General features: G+C 40.8%; 2 protein-coding genes across 6 annotated transcripts in view; one reads left to right on the forward strand and one right to left on the reverse strand.

Moving 5' to 3' along the window:
• Positions 1-5017, forward strand: part of LOC123969338 (meiosis regulator and mRNA stability factor 1) — a 30112-nt gene extending 25095 nt beyond the window's left edge. For 4 of the 5 annotated variants that reach the window (XM_046046628.1, XM_046046629.1, XM_046046627.1 and 1 more), the window contains 4 exons: positions 878-938; positions 1064-1168; positions 1339-1539; positions 2022-5017. In XM_046046628.1, coding sequence (XP_045902584.1) covers positions 878-938; positions 1064-1168; positions 1339-1539; positions 2022-2230 — 576 coding nt within the window. In that variant the 3' untranslated portion in view covers positions 2231-5017. The remainder of the gene's footprint in view (positions 1-877; positions 939-1063; positions 1169-1338; positions 1540-2021) is intronic. The other variant, XM_046046626.1, reaches the window with a different exon arrangement.
• A 61-nt stretch (positions 5018-5078) lies between these two features.
• Positions 5079-18431, reverse strand: bmerb1 (bMERB domain containing 1). The gene is made up of 6 exons (XM_046046638.1): positions 18225-18431; positions 13843-13963; positions 11214-11287; positions 8244-8358; positions 7184-7266; positions 5079-7067 (listed from the first exon to the last, which is right to left on the reverse strand). Exons 1-6 carry the CDS (start codon positions 18331-18333, stop codon positions 6949-6951), a joined length of 621 nt encoding a protein of 206 aa, XP_045902594.1. The 5' UTR covers positions 18334-18431; the 3' UTR covers positions 5079-6948.
• Positions 18432-19306: the final 875 nt, after the last annotated feature.

Genomic DNA, 19306 nt, shown 5'->3' on the forward strand with positions numbered 1-19306 from the left:
AAACCATCACTGACTGTGGAAACTTTACACTGGACTTCAAGCAACGTGGATTCTGTGCCTCTCCTCTCTTCCTCCAGACTCTGGGACCTTGATTTCCAAAGGAAATGCAAAATTTACTTTCATCAGAGAACATAACTTTGGACCACTCAGAAGCAGTCCAGTCCTTTTTTGTCTTTGGACTGACTCCAGCTGCAGTCCACTCTTTGTGAATCTCCCCCACATTTTTGAATGGGTTTTGTTTCACAATCCTCTCCAGGGTGCGGTTATCCCTATTGCTTGTACACTTTTTTTCTACCACATCTTTTCCTTCCCTTCGCCTCTCTATTAATGTGCTTGGACACAGAGCTCTGTGAACAGCCAGCCTCTTTAGCAATGACCTTTTTGTGTCTTGCCCTCCTTGTGCAAGGTGTCAGTGGTCGTCTTTTGGACAGCTGTCAAGTCAGCAGTCTTCCCCATGATTGTGTAGCCTACAGAACTAGACTAAGAGCCATTTAAAGGCCAGGTGTTTTGAGTTAATTAGCTGATTAGAATGTGGCACCAGGTGTCTTCAATATTGAACCTTTTCACGATATACTGATTTTGGGGTTTTCATTAGTTATAATCATCAAAATTAAAAGGAATGAAAACTTGAAATATATCAGTCTGTGTGGAATGAATGTATACATTATACAAGTTTCACTTTTTTAATGGAATTACTGAAATAAATCAACTTTTTGATGATATTCTAATTATATGACCAGCACCTGTATTTGTTTTAAGTCGTGGACAACCCATATCTTTAACAAAATACTGCATCACAAGTTCTTATACAGTCCTTGTAGTTTGTTATTCTTGTCTCTGAATATTTAGTCTGATCATTTTAACGTGTCGTCATCAGGTGGTCTGGATCAAAGGGCATGGTCACAAGAGGATTATCGTTTTAAAGAACGATATGAAAGGTAAGGTGATATTTGTCATAGCAGGTTTCATTTAGTAAAGTGGAAAAATTTGCGAAATGATTGCATGAGACGCCACCTGCAGTGTATGGAAGCTGTATAATATGGATCTGTGTGTTTTTGTTTAGCAAGGGTAAGCTCTTCAGTCCCCAACAGCCCCCTGCCAGAAGAGAACATGGAGAGCCCGAGAGACAGCCCGATTAGCAACACAACGTCTGAAGCCCAGAGCCCAGGTAATATAGTTCAACAGGTATTTACATAGACCGGATTGTTTTGGATTTAAAAATATAGTGAAGTAATTAAAATTTTAGAAACGCCTGTATAAATCAAAATAAGGGGATGAAAATGTTTGACTTACAACCAAGGTATGGTTTTAGAGAGACTCTGCTCTGTCTTTTCTCAGACAGAATCATGTTCTTGTACCTGCCAGGTGTGCCCGACGTAGCGGCAGAGTCAGAGCTGCTGTGTCTGACATCACCAGTAGACCTACTCTGTGGCCCGGTACCATCCTGCCTACCGTCACCTCAGCTCCACCCCGACCCCGTTCTCCTCCAGGAGACGGACCTTATCCACTTTGAGGAGAGAACTCCACCACAACCAACGGGTTAGTTTAAATGTTAAAAGTTTCATGTATTTGTGTTTCATTTAAATATGTATAATTGTTCCGGTAGTATTGCGGGTTTAAAATTATTTGTATCCCCGTTAGTCACCCTTTGCTTTGACCGTTCTCAACAGTCTGACTCAGGTTCTCAACACTACAGACATTAAAAAACCACTAGATTCGATGCGGTCTGTTTTGTTTTTTTTGGTCCCTAAGCCTGAACAGTAATATTCTGCCTTAAGTCAATTAGCCTGTATATTACGTGTGTGGGGGAGGGTGGTTAAGCTGATCAGATGCTTGATTTAAAAATTTGAGATTCAAGATTTCCTATTTGTAAAGTTACAAATTGGGTGATTGTGTGGCATTGGCACAAAAATTTACACTGCAAGAGAAAACATCAAAAATACATTTTAATGAGTACATCACACTTTATTTGCACCTTTCATTAGGTGTAAGCTCAGTCTGTACTCTGTGTGTGATTTCAGTGAGTAATGAACCTGAGGTGGTGGCAGCTGTGGCTGACAGCACATCTGATCCACCTGAGCACCCTGGCAGCACCGAAGCCTCTGCAGTCTCCAGACTTTCACCGCCCCCTGACATGAAGACTCCCTTGTCTGTGGACAGTCCGAGCAGAAGAGCCACGCGCAGCAGAATTAAGCTAGCAGCCAACTTCTCATTCCCAGCAGACCTCTGACCCTTTTAACACATGCACACAAAGCAATACTAGTTCACCCAGAGTGTAACTCTAAATGTAAGAGTTGACTGGTTACGCTGAACACACTGCGCAGAAGTGACCCCAGAAGAGCATTGGTATTGTCCCCTCTACATCCCAACAGGCTGTTGCATTCTTCTGCTTTCTTCTTAATCACTCATCAGCCATCTTTTCGCTGATTTCACATCAGTGTGTTCTCCCGATGATGTTCACCAAGCTGTGATTTTCTTCTTGCAGGTTTTCTGCAATTCTTTAATTTGCCAAATGCATCTACTGTAACCTGTATTTGATTTCATCTCCAGGGAAGTTAAATTGTATTTCCATGAATGTGCATCTTCAGTTTAGAGCCACGTTGTGTCGAAGAACACTCTCTGGCTTGCAATGACTGCAGAGTCTAAAAATGAGGTAGTTGTCACTGTATACTGAGTATTGGGGGATATTGGGAGAAATGCTGGGGGTGAATAACCATGTTTTCTGTATAAAATCAAAGATTTAGTTACCCACATTCTCAGTTAAAAAAATTTAAAAATAACAGAAGGTTTCTAGAGATGTTTTGTTCATGTACCATATTGAGAAACCTTCATGTATACTTCCTTGCTGTTTCCCCAAAAACAGAGCATTTCATTTGTGACATTCATTCATTTTTGAACTCATTTCAAAGTTTGGTTTTTTTTACAGATTTTGCTTTATAGGTAACGGTAGACATGTCAACCGAACTGGCTAAGTACCTGCCCATTTCATTCTTTCAGTCTTATCTTGGGTGTAAAGTACTAAAGATTTCTTAAGTGGTAGCTTCTCTTTGAGGTATAGTCTGGACTTTGTGTCCCTGTTGTGAAGTAGCCTATGGACAGTATTTTCAGTTCCTATTATATTATGCAGAGTATTAGTCTGTGGAAGATTTTGGCCTATGGTGTATTTGGTAGCAATTCAGTGATGGGATAGATGAGAGAAACATTGGTGCTAACTGTTCAGATAGCGGCTTTTGTTACTGGAAGCGAACAGTGTTCGAACAGTCAGGCATGGATGGAAAGGTTTTGATTGATATTGCGACAAGCACTGCTCTCAGGAATTTTTATTCTTGTACTACTTAGACTTAATTTATAGCAAAGATTTTGGCTCGTCTCCAGGGCAACTGATGAAGGCCAGAATGGGAAAAGGATGGCTCTTTAGTACTCGCCCAAGTGTGTGCTCAGGCAGCAGGAACTGAGATGTACTTTGATTGTTCAGCTTCAGCCAGCAGCTGGTGCGTTTGTGTTCTTTTAGCTATATTTTGTCTGTGCGTGGGTTACACTGGAGCAGGTGGTGTGAAATATGCATGGTGTGCATAAATGAGTTTATGCATGGTGTAAGCCCAGGAGGAGCAGACAGGAAGAGATGATGGTAAGACATTCTTTAAGATCGGTCTTTTATTTCCATCAACTTTTAGGGATCTTCGCGTTGGCGTCGCTCTTGCAGTCGCCACATAAATGCTCAAGGTTTTTTAGTTAACCTTGTTGCTGGTAAGCACTGTATCTGTGGTGATGTCCACACTGCCTGAGTTGAAGTGTTCGAGGGGAGCAGTGAGCACTCCTGAGATTTTGATTTTTAATGACAAGGTGAATGGCTGTGAGTTTTTAGGGGAAAAGAGGTGAGACTGGAGGTGGTAGGCTGTTTGTGGAGCACCATGGGGGCTTGGAAAGCCTCCTTAACAAACTGAAGTACAGACAGAGGACCCTCTGCGGCTCTCTGGAATCTACCGGGCTTTTACAATGGCTTGTATTTGCCACGGTGCCAAAGGAATCACCATCGTTACCTCCCCTTCCCTCACATCTCAGAGTTTTTACTTAACTGATGTGTGTTGGTTTCTGTTGTCTTCTGTGAAGTGTTTACAAGACTGCTGGCTGCAGAATTGCCACCAAATGTCAGCTGCCTGTGAAGTTTAAGTCAAAGTTTTGTGTTCAGAGAAAAGGTTCAAAGCAATGGGTAAAAGCCCATTTAATAAGTTTGAGTGTTTACCTCTTTAGCCATTGTTAGCAGTGTGTTTTCTTTGTCAGACTTAATTTTGACTTCGTATGAAAAGCCTTTTTAAAGCTGAGAGATTCTACCTGCCAACGTAGCAAAATGTCTGAGATGCCGATCAAAAAGTTTTTAATTAGAGCCGTTAGGGTTCAGGACTCTCCTGCAACGTTTTACTATCTGGAAACCTCTTTGATTATGGAACAAGCAGTTCAGAGTAGTTAATAATTTAAAATTGGTAATGTTAGAAAAGGGGCTTTAAATGCTCACTAGAAATGTCTAGATTTAACTTTGGCAGTAAGAATGTTACTTTTTTTGAATTTGAGCAAACCCTCGCACTCCCACAGAGTACTGCAGTGGCAACTAGCTTAGCTGCTATGTATGAATACATTTATCTTCCCTATTTAGCTTTCTCTTTCTTTTGGTTATATCAGTGAGAAGCTATTGCACCTGTCAAAATATGCACGTTTGCATAGTTTTGGTTCATGAAATACATAATGTGAAATTGGTCAGGGGTTGAAACATGTTTTGTCTTTTCTTCTGTTTAACTGTATGTGACCCTGTCTTGCTTTTCCTTCATTCAGCAGTACCCTTAAAACTCCTGCCTTGTGATTATTTTTTTGTTTACCTGGTCAACACGTCTCACTTATGTGTCCTCTACATTCTCCTCCCCCCTCTGTCAAACTGTTTTACTGCCTCACTGCACCAGAAGTTACTGTAACAGTCTAATGAAGGGACCAAAAGGATTTCCGTAAATAAATTTCACTAGCATCATATCTGCCTCGTCTCGATGTTCTTGTGGTTGTCTGAATCAAATTACTCAATCACAGGCACGTTGCTGAAAGATGCTCTTTATTTAAACATATATGTACAGGTAGTTATTTTCTGCATATTTGTTCAATATTCAATGTTAGGACCTTTATTAAATTCACTACTACTACAGAACGCTAAGTTGTCAGAAGGAAGGGAAAGTGACAAAGAGCAACACTTAGTCACTAATGTCCTAAATACACTCAAACATACACAGTCTATTGTAGGCATTTACATTCATTTCCTGGGGTCATAAAAATGCAAGACTAAATTCAGAGGATGCAAGTGGTTGTTAGCAATATAATGACTGAATGATGTCATATTACCACAGTCAATAATTCCCGGTAGCTGTTGGTTGAGATGATGATAGTATGGCCGGTGATGTGGTGACTGGGGAATGAGTAAGCATAGTGGACCATTTAAACAACAAACACCCCACCATGTTGAATAAAACATTGGCATATACAGGGGTTAACCAAAATAAGATTGAGGTCACAAAATCACTAGAAGAAACGCTGCTGCAGAGGTGGGTCTTATGAGATTGCATGCCAGTTAGCATTAACCTCTAGAGTGAAATGCACAAGTGTGGACATGCTTCACTGTGGTGCTATGAAATGATCTTAAAGTTATTATTTTACATGTACGTTTCCATTTATATATTTTCTACAACATTCTGCCTTTTTAGCCTACTAAAAGTAAAAGAAGTGTATGCTGTGCAAAGAAAATTAATTGATCACACTTGGGAAGTTTTAAGGGACATAAAGGAACAGCTGTTGAAACCGTTCTCTTGGACATTATTAATAATTTATCTAATTTTAAAGATGCTTAAACTCCTGCTGTTTGGACACAGATGATTTGGGCTCTTTGAAGTTCATTGTGTCATGTTGCTTTGGCAGCCAGTACATCTACATTTTCAGACTCCTTTTAAAGCAGACAGATGCTATTTATTGGCATTCAGTCCAATACAACCCATCTTTGTAGCAACGTTGCAGTGGAGTTGTGGTCAGATCAGCACTGAAGCCCGCATTCATCAAGTTGTGTGCAAGCTTTGTCCTTTTTTTCTCTTTCAATGACCACCATGTTTTTTTTTAAGCTTTATACCCAGTACAGCGGATATTACAGATTCACAGATAGAGAATTCAACTGCTAAACTGCTGTTCGAGACAAAGCATGGAGTCAAAAATATTGCTCAGCTCCAGTAAAAAAGCATCTATTGGCTGCTGCCCCTGTCTCATATTTATATACCAGTCATTCAATCGGCAGCCATATTGTTGGTCTGAACCACATGTGTTCATCCCACCTGGAAACAAAGATAAAAACACAGACATGTGGGAGTCCTGAAAGTGAAAGAGGTTCACTGGTTGATGTTAAAGGGCTGAAATGGAAGAATAAATACCCGTTGTCAAACATGACGGGACAATAACAGATGTTTTCTTCCTGTCAGACAAAGAACCCCAGCATTTATACTTCTCTCAATGGACATTGTGCTTGTAGTTCTGTAAATGCATGTACTCTCTATCAACCACATGATCATAGACCATGTCATCTTAAAGGAATGTTACATGAAATGGGACATATATACATATGTCAGATTGTTATTTATAATTTCCTTTTCAGTCTCCTTTCCCTTCCCTGTCTACACACTGTGGACAAGGGTCTTCACTTGCAGAAGCTCCATACTGTACTGTAAGGTTCCCCTTGAGTACTGATTAGGGATCAGTTTCCAAACTCTAAGCTGAAACTTTATCTGCGATTAAATTACAAAAACTGATTCCTGAACAGTTTCACAGCTAACGAAGGTTCTCTGAGTCACAGGAAGTGATGTATGGCATGTCGTGTGGTGCGAGTGTGTTGTGTCTGACACGTGGGCGGGGTCAAAAAGAGGTCTCTGTCAGTTACATGACCGCACACTGGGTGGCTCCGCAGCAATCCTTAATGATGGCCACTCCTGACTTGGTGATGGATGGTTTGTTGGGCGGCGGCTCTGAGATTTGTCTCTTGGGCTTTGGAGGTGCTTGTCATAGAGAAAGAAGAGGGGAAAAGTCATCACAACATGGAAGTGAAAGTGAGCAATGCTTCTGCCCCTCTCTGACTGTGTGGTTGTGTCATTTTTCAAACGTGCCCACTCACTTTGTGTGACTTTGAGCTTCTTCTCCAGAGGCATCAGCTTCAGTCTGAGGAACTCAGCCATCTCCTTGTCCTCCTCACGCTCCCTGAGTTCCAGATACATAGTCAACCATTTGAATCCAATGCAATCAGTACAGGTTGGTTTTAAAGTCTCTTAACAGCTTGATATACCTGATTTATAGGTCTAGCACCTGTGTCAGGTTGCGCCTCTTAATAAACCTTTTTCACAGAATACATTTTGACGTGTCACAGCAGGAAAAGCACAGATGTAAATAATAAATGATGGTTGTATTTTATTTAGCTGCTTTGGTCTCAGGGTCTTGGTATTGCACATGCTGTCACACTGTCTTGAACAATTGAATAGAAAGGAACCAGCATGTTAGCATTGTTATTGTAAATGTGTTAGCACGCTGATGTTAGCATTTAGCTCAAGGCACTGCTATGTCTAAACTCCCTCACAGAGCTGCAAGCAATAGATTTATCTTTCAAAAAAACTGGAGCTTATCTCTGAGGGTAATAATAATACACAAGCAACACAAACCAGAGCTACATGTGGCCTTAATGTTGATAACATATCACAATGTCACACAGGTTTCTGCTGTCCACTTTCAAAATGAACTTTTGGAGTAGCTCAGAAAAACCTCACCATTTGCGCATCCAGTGATTTAAAACCAGCCTTTGATTTTACATAATTTTTCTATCTGAAAGTTATCTCTGTGTCACACTCAGTGGATAATCTGTGGCAGCAGAGGGGGCAGAAGAAAATGACAATGCAGAGCCGCGGTCATCAGTCAGGCTCTCTCCCACACACACACACACACACACACACACAGAGCAGGCAGTGCTGGGATGATGAAGTGTCCCTGTCCCCCACCTTCAGTCATGCTCACATTTGCTCCACACATTTAATGAGTCTCCTTCCCGCTGTTTCTCAACCATCCCGTGTTCATCAAATGACGAAACAGTGAATGCTTAACAGTGTTTGAGAAAAAAAACATACAGCCAGCTCCCGCGGACATTATCCCAGATATTAACTGTGCCTGTATGTGGGAGCGCTCTCTACCTTAATCTCTCCACCTCTGCATCGTCGACCAGGAAATCCCTCTTCTGCACTAGCTTATGGATCTTCAGGATCAGCTCTTCTTCCCGCTGCTTGTGTTTCTTGTTTTTTTCTTTCTCTGGGGGAAAGGAAGAAAGAAAGTGAAAGAAAGGCAGACTCATAAACAAATAAATAAATGGACGTTTAGAGGGACAAGCAGACTGAACTGAAACCTTAATATTTTACTAGCTCACATAAAATATAAATACAGGTTCCGTACATTTAGTTAATTGCACCTGACCTTAACAAACTGACATTACAGCAAAGTCAGCTAGCTCTTAAACACTGAGTCATCCCCCAAACAGACCTTAATTCTCCCCTCATGTATAATTTACAGAAATTAAGGCACTGACGTAATTATGCAAATGCTAGAGAGCTCTGTTTTTTGTTTAATTTGCATTCACAGTTAGAGATCCATGAACGTAACATCCTCTTTGCTTTATCTCACTCTTCTAACCTTCACACTCCAAAGCACAGCAAAAGACACACATAAACAGACCAAACTAAGTACACACACACACACACATGCGCAGACGGCTGCAGAGGTAGGTTGTCTGACACAGCTGGTATCGAGGCTGGGTGGGAGAAAAAAGGGTTTGAAAAACGACTGCAAACATCAGCTCTTTCTCCCATCTGGAAATAAAAGAGGAGCCATGCAGCCACAGTGTGTATCCCCCCGAGGGTAGAATAATCTGAGGGGCGCATGGATACAATCCCAATGTCAGAGGAGCAGGAGAGGCAGAAGGGTCTATTTGTCATGTGACTCATAGTGCTGGAGTAAAGTAATTGGCTGCCAGAACCCCCAACAACTGCACACATGAGGCCCCATTGGCTCCTAGGAGTGTCAACGAGGGGCAGTTTGTGTGACCAGTAAAATGAAATAAAACAGACCAGAACAGGTGTGTAAGTACGGCTGGGCAATATGGCCAAAAATGTTATCACGATAAAAACATAAATATCCTTTGATATCAAAAATTATCACACAAAAATGTCAAATCATTATTTCTTTCAAGTATAAAGGCTGATTTTTGAATTTTCTTTATGGTCAGAAGAAACACTTGATGCCAAACTGTGGATCACTTAACATATCTGAGGTAGAACATTCAAAACAATTATGATAAAAATCTTTTTTCAACAAATATGCATGAGTAAAATTAAGTGAAATCTTTATTCAGACTTTTTTCCTCAACAAAACCAATATCTTAATAGAAACATTAGATGCTAATTCGATCATAATTCAAATGAGTTAAAATTATATTGTGATCATTTTCATTACTGTTTTATTGCCCAGCCCTATGTGTAAGTGAACCTAAAAGATAGATTGTGTATATTGTGAAATACAAATTAAAGTGGAATTCATAAGCAATAAAACACAGCCACGCTCAACTCAATACATAAATCCACAGCCTTGGTCTGGTGTGACCAGTAGCTTACAACGGATAATGCTAGCTAATGTTAGCAAACTTAAGACGTGCACTTTGTTTTCTTGTAAACAAACAAATGTTAAATTTACATTCAGTGTTACTCACCAAAATACATTATGTGTATCCTTGAGTTCTAACAGAAGTGCTGATTGCATTTCCTCCCTTATAAAACTTTTGCAGAGCCGATTTTTCTTAAAAGTTTGATTTGTGCATTGATTTACATCCATGTTTACTTGCTAGCAATCTTCTTATTCCCTTCTTTCTTGATGTATTGTTGTGTATGATGGCGCATTACTATTACTGCGTCCTCATGCGTGTGCAGACAAACAGGGACACACTCATAAAAAAACAGCTCAACTGCATTACTACAAGTTAAAAAAAACTCAACAGGTTACCTTTAAGTTAAACTACAATTTTGCATTTGATATTATTCCATAATTGCCACTTATTGCCACTGTTACCGCTGTTACATAGGATCACCTTAAAATGACATTGTCTTGTCAACTTTCTTTTTTGGTATCTGGGGCAGATGGGGTTGAGGGTTTGCACTGGGGGGATTCATGACCTCAGTATTTTTAAAATCGTGACTACAACCCTGATTCAAATGAACACCAACAACACCACAAATTAGCACAGAAATGATCACGGAGGTGAAATGATAACTGATGACAACATTCATACATTCAAACATGCTTAACAAAACTAGTATTTACTGCAGGGCTGTTGTGTTGGTATTTCTGTTGCACATTGCAGGGTTTCCAAGTGGTAAAAAAAAAAAAAAAAGCCCCGTGATTGACAGGTCTCTGGTTAGTTCCCTAAAACAGCTGATGAACTTCCATGTGTCTTATTGCTGTTGGTGTGTTTGTCCTTGAACAAGACACTGGCCCCTCCTGCTCAGACACGCTGACATGTACATACTCACTAAGGAGGCGTTTTCCTCCTATTGTCAGGTTCTCTGTATGCAGAGCTTCATGTACATTTTACTCTGTGTGGTGCATCTGACGTCAGGGAGCCACTTCAGCACATTCTCCCCTCATTTCAGATTCAGACAACACTGGACCTGACTGTGGAGTTAAACCAATATTTGATTCTGTACTCCGTGCCCCGCAAAACACACCACAAAAACATCCAGGGAGTAAAAATGACTGTTTACTGAATTTAAATTGGGACACCTTGCCTGGGAAGTTACCCTCAGCTCATACTGCCTTCACAGTAATGATGCATGTGTGATTGTGTGATTATCTGTGCTTCATAACTCCAACCCTTCCCTGAGACTTACGATCAATCCTGCCTACTTTAGTGTAACGACACTTCCAATAAATCATCATGACGCCTGCTGAGCTTATGGGACTCTAGTGAGCTGCAAACAGAAGCACTTTCTGCCAAGAGGCCAAACAGGGTGTATGGATAGTTTTGCACACAGAGGATCAATTCTGAGCGGTTTATTTCCTGATATGCTTACAGCTGATGGTGGCAGAAAACAAAAGGTGTATGTGTGTTTGAACTGTACCTGGTACTGCGACAATCTGTCTCAGCTCCTGCTTTAAACTCATGATGTCTTTGCAAAGCTGAATGTCATCCATCCTAGAAAGAAATGAGAAGGAGGACAGTAAATCACAGATAATATTAGCTGCTTCCACTTCCACTTAAAATGATGTTAGGCAGAGATAATTATATATAAAACAAATTAAATAAAATGTCCTAACTAGAGTTTGTAAAAATAGATGATTTTATTTGTTATATATTAACCCTATCATTCCCAGGCTTTCACACGACTCGATTGGTCTATCTCGCTGTCAGTTCACAGTCAATCAATCAGTAGCTCTGCTCCTTACAAACAAAATCAGTTTTCACACTTTGGTTGTAACCCCTCCTTGCTTGTTGTCATGGTGGTCCAAGTTACATGTGCCCATCATAGTTTGGTAGTCTCCACCTGTGTTATTGATTTGTATTTGAGGATGATGCAAGATCTGATCTGATTTCACTCATTAGTTGGAGTTTATTCTGTAAAGACCTGGCATATTGACATCTTCAGAATTCATAGAAAATGAATCATCATCATACATCTGATTTGAATATTTTCTAGTTATTCAAAAAGAAAGTCAACAGACTAATAGCTAAGAGACTTTGTCGGTTAGCTAAATAGAAGTACAGCAAAAATGTTTTTTTTGGCCTTGCACTGAAAGGGTTAATTTAATCAAACCCTATAATACTATAGTATAAAACTATTTAATGCCCATAACAATTTCCCAGAGCTCAAGGTGAGGTATTCACATTGTTTTATTTTATCCAACACCAAAGATAATTTGATTTACAATTGAAATCAATCAAATCCTCCCATTTGCAAACCTGAAAAAGATGTTTGGCATTTTTACTTATCACTTATTAAAGTTGCTGTGAATAAATTTTCTGTTGATTGAATAATTGATTCGTCAACAAATCATTTTGGCACTGATGCTTGGGCTGTCCTGTAAAATTCCGCTCATGTACTTTCATTAAGACACCACAGCCTCGGGCCTGGATGTGTCACTCATCAGGAGAGTGTCTGCAAATGGAAAACATGCAACCTAAATCAATCCACAGCACACTGCCCTGTAAGCCTGCTGCAGCCCTGATGTCTCAACCTCGGGGCCTTGACATTTTCCCCTCTTCTTCCCTAAATCTCCGCATCTCGCTCTCTCTCTCTCTCTCTCTGCGGAGCAGTGACAGCTACCACAGATTTAATTCTCCCTGTGATGGATCAGGCCGATGACTCATCCACAGCCTCCTCCTCCTCCCTCTGCATTTATCCCTGATGCTCTGTTTTACTCCTCCCTCCTCCTTCTTTCTCCCCCTTGAACCCTCCCTTCACCTTCTTTCTCTCTGTTGTTTTCTCCCGCCTTCTGCCTTGTTTTTCACTCTTCCAACGCTATCTGTGGATTCCTGCAGCTCCTGCACTCTGACACTCCATCTGTTAGTTGTGTGTGTGTGTGTGTGTGTGTGTGAGTGTGAGTATGTGTATGCGTGTGTATGTGTGTCTTGAGTCACACAGAGCCTGACAACAGAGACGTAAGCAATAACCAGCATGGCGGCTTAATGAAGCCATTCATGTGGGCGTGCGAACTAACATCATCAAGTGAGTGAGCTCTCTAAGATATGTATCAGCATCATCCGACACCTCAGCCATCACACTGCAGATGTTAGAGGTGCACAAAATACATTGTTCAGTTCGATATGTTACAGTGGGGAGACAATTTGATACAGATTCAACACAGAAAAATAAGAGACAGCAGCTTGTATTTCCACTTTTAAGCTATACTGAAATTGTTTCAGTATAGAAGCGTGCAATATAAAAATTAAATATACAATCCTTTATTATGGTACATATAATTTTATATCTCAATAGCAATATACTGTGAGATAGAAGAACTTCCATGAGTGTCTTTTGGTTTGGTGACTTAACCTTCGAAGGCTTTAGAGGATAGCAATAGGCTAATAGCAACATATTGTGATGTAGTAAAATTTCTAATACAACCCAAAGATTTTTATGGGGTATTAAATATAAATCATATGGCAAAATCTTCCAACCCTTCATGTAATGTGAGTATTAGAGCTGCAACAATAAGTTGAATTAGTTGATGGACAAAGAGGGGCATCTCTTTTCAAACAATTAATCGACTAACAGAGAAAAGAATCGTTAGTTGCAGCCCCAGTCTGTATAGTTTGAACTGCTACAGTATTAAACTCATTATTTGTGCAATCCATTTATAAACATCCATGTTGTCACGCTACATTCCCCTGATAAAGGCAGCGAAGGTTTAGACAGAGAGGAAATAATGCACTGATCCGTAATCCTTGAAGCTAATGTTGATGAGGAGCCTATTACTTCATGGTGACTCATTCAACTGCTATTGGCCCTCCCCATAATCAATGGGCAAATGATCTGCCTCTCTCAGTATAGAACATTATTAAAGAGCCAACTTAGATCACAACACTGGAGTGTCTTTGCAGTGGGTGTCCACATTGTCATGGCAACGCAGAAAACCTCACTACCCGCTCAACGACAGCAGTAGGAATTCAGAAAATGTATTGATTAAATCTTTGTCACACATTACGCCTGGTCATACCAAAACACTGAAGCTGACAATTCAGCAACTCACATGAAGCGTAGCTCTGACTCGCGGCGCACCAGAACCTCTCGCAGGCGCTGGATACGAGTCATCTCGACCTCGATCTCCTCGGGAGCCATGGTGCTCTCTGCCATGGATACATCTGAATGACCTGGGAGGCAGAGGGAGAAAAGGCAGGGATGGCAAATTATAAAGAGAGAGGAGACAAGAGGACTAAAGACAAGGGGAAGCAGGAGAAAAAAATACCTAGCATCCTAGTAGTGAGATTGAAGGGCAGCTCTGCATAGGCATGTCTTAGGCACTTCTCTTCACTTTGGACAGTGCTTAAGAGTTTGAAGCTTATTTGCTGGTTTAAATTACAGAGTAGAAATTCACTACGGATGCCCAAATTACAGATGGAAGTGGCTATATCTAATCTGAGATGTTAATCATAAATTTGTTTTTCCTTTGATTTCATTTGACAAATGCATCCCAGAGTTTCTAATTTCTGTTTTTTTTATCGTTGAAAACTTTCTCATGGCACCGGTGTCTTGGCAAACACGCCTCGTCTCCCTGTGACGTGTCCCCTCACATCAGCCAAGAGCGTGATATTCGGAAAGAACGTGTAACTGAGAGACATGATTTGACTTTTAAAGTTGCAGCAGGGCTTCAGGCAGAAAGGGCTGCTTTCCACTAAAAGGCTTCAATCGCTGATGATGTGAAAATGTGTGCGACATGAATAAAAGCAGGATTTATGCACATAATACTACACTTTGGCACTTTGGTTGTTGAGCTGTCTTCATACTGACGTGGATCAATGACCAGCTGATTGGGTTATTCCTCCCTGAACTGGACCACTGACCTCACTCTCCATATCTGCCACTTAACACTTACTACGCCGACCAAACACTTATTGCACTGATCAGTGCTCTGACCACTGCAAATGCTGCGGCTCTTGGAACAGTCTGACCGTGCCAGCATCTTACAGGATACAAGCGATGGCATGGATCTTGATATGTTGTCATAGTAACATGACCGTTGTTATCTCAGTTTTGTCTTCACACTTCCAATTTTGGAACAGAAAACCTGTGTTATAATCTGGGGTTATGGAGATCTGGACATCTACCTGGCAGGGAGGGTCTAATTAAACAGTTGCATTATGGGAAATGAAGGATCCAGGCTTTTTGGGCCATGACCGATACTAGGGGCTAAATGTTTCACCTTATTTTTAATTTGTCTTCCCCAAGCCCCTCATTACTGAAACATAATAAAGGGAGTTCCTGTGTCAAACGTCATCTGTGCAGGCCTGAATCGTTAACAGTTATCTTCCACGTTTGTACAGAACATTAATTTTTCACAGAGCCATAAAATGAGACTGAAATTTTCATTAAACATTTTCAGGTTTAATTGATCGTTTTGTCTATGATATGTCAGAGTCCATGGTGGTGTCAGTAAATGTCCCTCACAATCCCAACAATCCAAAACCCAACGTTTTGCAGTTTATCCCCTTGACACATGAATGTTTTTACAATTATTTTTACAATTATATAAAAAAATTTATTATTTGTGTTTTTGCTTTCAAGCTGATGCTAAATTAAGTGGAGATTATTCATTTGTCTATAGCACATAGAATAGATATAAATTTAGGTATGATGCAAATTAGCGACAACAGGCAAAAACCAGTGCTTGCAAAAGGTTCCTATGATGTATGTATTGGGGACATATGCTATCTCGGCTGCAGTCTGAATGGAAGCGGTGTGATGCGAATTCTTGACAATCAGCATTAAGGGGATAAACTCACAGAAGCCTACACAAACAGCATTTACTTTCGAGAGCCATTTTATTAAAAATGTTTCAAGTCTATCTTATCTATCCATTTGGGAACACACTTGTTTGACCATGTGGACATTAAAAGTATTACTGATGTCTATAATCATTTCTCCGGGCTGTGAAGTGTTCCCTTCCTAACACGACTACACTGCACAGTCGACAAGCTGAAAGGTCTGAATAAAATAACTATTTGCATCTTTAATCCTGAGCTCTCGAATGTGACGCATGACATTTATCCAAAGTGTGTCTTGTAACATTAGAGGACTGATCAGCTCTTCGTCCTCCTGCAGCAACATAAACTGCAGTCTGCGTTTGTGGTACTTTTCATGGATGCTTGCTGAGGACAGAGCTGACTCACCACAGCAGACAGAAGTCTGCACAGGAGGGCCTGGTTTGTTTGTGCCTCGCTGATATTGAATCATCACCCAACGTGTCTGCTGACAAAAGACGCTGACGCCAAAAGCAAACTTTGTATCACAGAGCTGCAGGCCAATACGATACACAGCAGGAGCTGTGGAAGTTTGAGAAAAGTTTTTTTTCTTTATTTCCCTTTTTTTCTTTGTGTCTTTTTTTCTTTGCACACATCTATCTCTCACTCACAGCCACGTGCTCACCGTCAATAAGACCAAGCTGCATTAAGTCCAGGCTGGTGGCAAAACGCCAGCTCAATAATGTCTTAACAGCTCCCGCTCATCTGAGCAAGCTGCTCACACATACTCAGCATTAACAACATTACAAGGAATGAACAATGTTGATACTTCCTATTTAAAAGCAGCGGGTTCATCAGGGACAGGTGAGATTAACTCTAAAGTTTTAGGCCAACACAACCAGCAATGCTACTCACATCACCTGGAGGAGTAAACCAGTCTCCTCACACACATAATTAATCAGCTTGAATTAGCCCTGTTTCATTAAAACAAACTGGCTCATCAGTGTAATTTGGGTGTACTACGATTTAATGAGGAATAAACAGTCAGGAGAGCCTGGATCGTGCGTGGTACAGCTGCCACATGGGACTTGACAACAATGTCAGCATCTGTATGACATCCAATGCACACGGCCCTGAGACACCCTGCAGTATACAGTATACTGTATATGCTGCTGCTGCTGCTGCCTCTGGACCACACAGATGCTGAGCACAGAATAGAAAAGGATAGATAGATAAAGCTAAAACACAAGCAGTATTTGTTTTTGTTTTTAAGAATTAAGAGAAGATAAAACTGGGGGCGGGGCGGGGGTGGGGGGGTGGGGGGGGCTTTGCTTTACCTCTATCTTTGTGTGTGTCTGTAGGAGAGAGAGAGAGAGACAGCAATGGCTGGATCTGTGTCTAAAAATATCCACTGCATTTTTTTCTGCTTCTCTGACTTCATCTGGAAGTTTCTTCACACCCAACTCTACTGTGATGAGCTATCCTCAGTGGGACCAACTAGGACACATGTTACTGGAGACCATATCACTTTGCTGCTTCCGTCAACACACACGTCACTCCTAGCCCTTTATCGCTTGGGTTTGATAAGACAAAATAATAGAACCATATAATACAATGGCTTTGCAGCTAATAATGTTTATTTATGTCAAATCTGTGTTTGAACAGCTTTATGGTCATTTTTGAGGCTGCTGCTGTGAGAGTGGAAACGATTAGACGATTAATGTCAATTTACAGACAATTAATTGCCAGCTATTGTCATAAATGCTAAACATTCTCTGATTGAATGAATCAGATCAGCTTTTCTCAGTTTTAGATCACTGTAAATTGAATGTCTTTGGGGTTTGGACTGTGGGTGGTAAAACGTAAAGACGTCACACTGGGCATATTGTAACAGGTACATTTTTAGTATTTTCTAATATTACAGACCAAATGATCAAATGATTAACCGAGACAATAATTGTTAGTTGCATGGGACAAAGGGATGCATAACAAAATAAAACAAAATCTCTAATTCAGTATCTACAGCTTAAGATGTTCATTTCTTTGGAGAGCTTTTTGTTCAGCGGTACAGTCATTTTTGAGGCTGTAGTATGTGGTGTTGCTGTACTGTTCATTAGAAACTGTTCTTATTAAGCTTATTAAGTTAATTTTGTGCCCATCCCCTGTACAATTCTCAGTGATCCTGATCAGTCACTAAAATTATGCAATATAGCTACTTTATGGCATTCTGAAAATCTGTCCTTCAAAATGTCAGCCTAAAGGCCATAAACACAAATATTCTTCTAAATAGGGAGTCTATAGCATATTGATCAGAGCAGAGGACCAGGGTATTGACTCATAGCTGATAATCTTGCTTCATGCTTCTGCATCAGCTCAGACTGACTCAAATGATCACAAGTTTCAAAATGCGCTGGGCTTGATGTATTCCTGGTGTATTTCTCAGGCCAAATTCATTCACAAACCGCGCAACACCCATAGTGTGCGTATAGGAGAATTAATAGGCCATTTGGCAGCGCTATTGATACATCCCAAACCTTTGTGAGTCACGCATTAACCATTTCAAAGCTAACCTCTCACTGGGGTTTCAGAGTGAAGCATGTGGTAAATGCTACAGCTTGCTATTTCTGACCAAGAGGCTGTTAAACAATATCATATTTTGATGCATGACGCTCACCTTTGTCCGTTGTCCATGCCGTTTCCGACACGGCGCCGTAGCTCCTGAGCGCGCGCTCGGTATCCGAAATAGATTTCTTCAGTTCCATGATGGTGGAGTGCCCGCGCATATAAACCAGGATTCAACGAGTCTTTCAGCTAAACCTGCACGGCCCCTCTGTGTTCGTCCTCCCAAATAACTCAGTTTCACCCGGTGACAAGGCTCCAGCGACCCGAGACGTTGAGCATCTTTATTCAAGCTTTCAAGTCCCTCGACGTGTGGATAGAGGTGAGGATGTAAGGAGCATGCGCAGTGCGGGCAGGGATGTGAAGACTTGGGAGACACCCACTAGCACCGAGATGACGTTAAAAATAAAACTATAAGCACACAGTTATAATTTTTAAGCCTGTCCAAGAACTTGTTTTTATTATAGGCCTATGCCAAAGCTCTGCCTGGATACATTTAATTTAATTTATTATTAATAAAGGGATTTGAAAGCCAGCAGGCAGTAATGGCTTTTCAAGCATTTTGTCTCTGAAGTGTACCTCTGGTTGTTATTTGACAAACAGACATAACTGCCGACAGTTAAGTGGCATGCGTTTCCGCATAAGGGGGTGTGATTGCATATGGCAAAATTAGACAAATGGATTCTGTTCCAAATTTAGAAACGAATTTATTCATAGGTGCCTGAAGCATCATTTTTGAAGGCTTAGAAGCAGGGAGCTCTAATCTGCGAAGTAAAACAGAAAGAGTTTACTGACTCAGCCGACCTGATTTCCTTGGGCAGGCTGTTCCAGAGCCTCGGGGCCCTGACAGCAAACGCTCTGTCCCCTTTAGTTTTCAGTCGAGACTCTGGAACAGACAACAGACCTCTGTCCAAGGATCTCAAGGTACGTGCTGGTGTGTATGGGACTAAAAGGTCAGAAATATAACAAGGCGAGAGGCCATGAAGAGCTTTAAAAGTGATCAATAAAATTTTAAAGTCAATTCTAAAACATACTGGGAGCCAGTGTAATGAAGCTAAAATAGGGGTGATGTGGTCATATTTCTTTGTTCTGGTTAAAAGCCTGGCAGCTGAGTTCTGGACAGTCTGGAGTCTATCA

Source organism: Micropterus dolomieu, linkage group LG04, assembly GCF_021292245.1.
Source record: "Micropterus dolomieu isolate WLL.071019.BEF.003 ecotype Adirondacks linkage group LG04, ASM2129224v1, whole genome shotgun sequence".
NCBI classification, from domain to species: Eukaryota; Metazoa; Chordata; class Actinopteri; order Centrarchiformes; family Centrarchidae; genus Micropterus; species Micropterus dolomieu.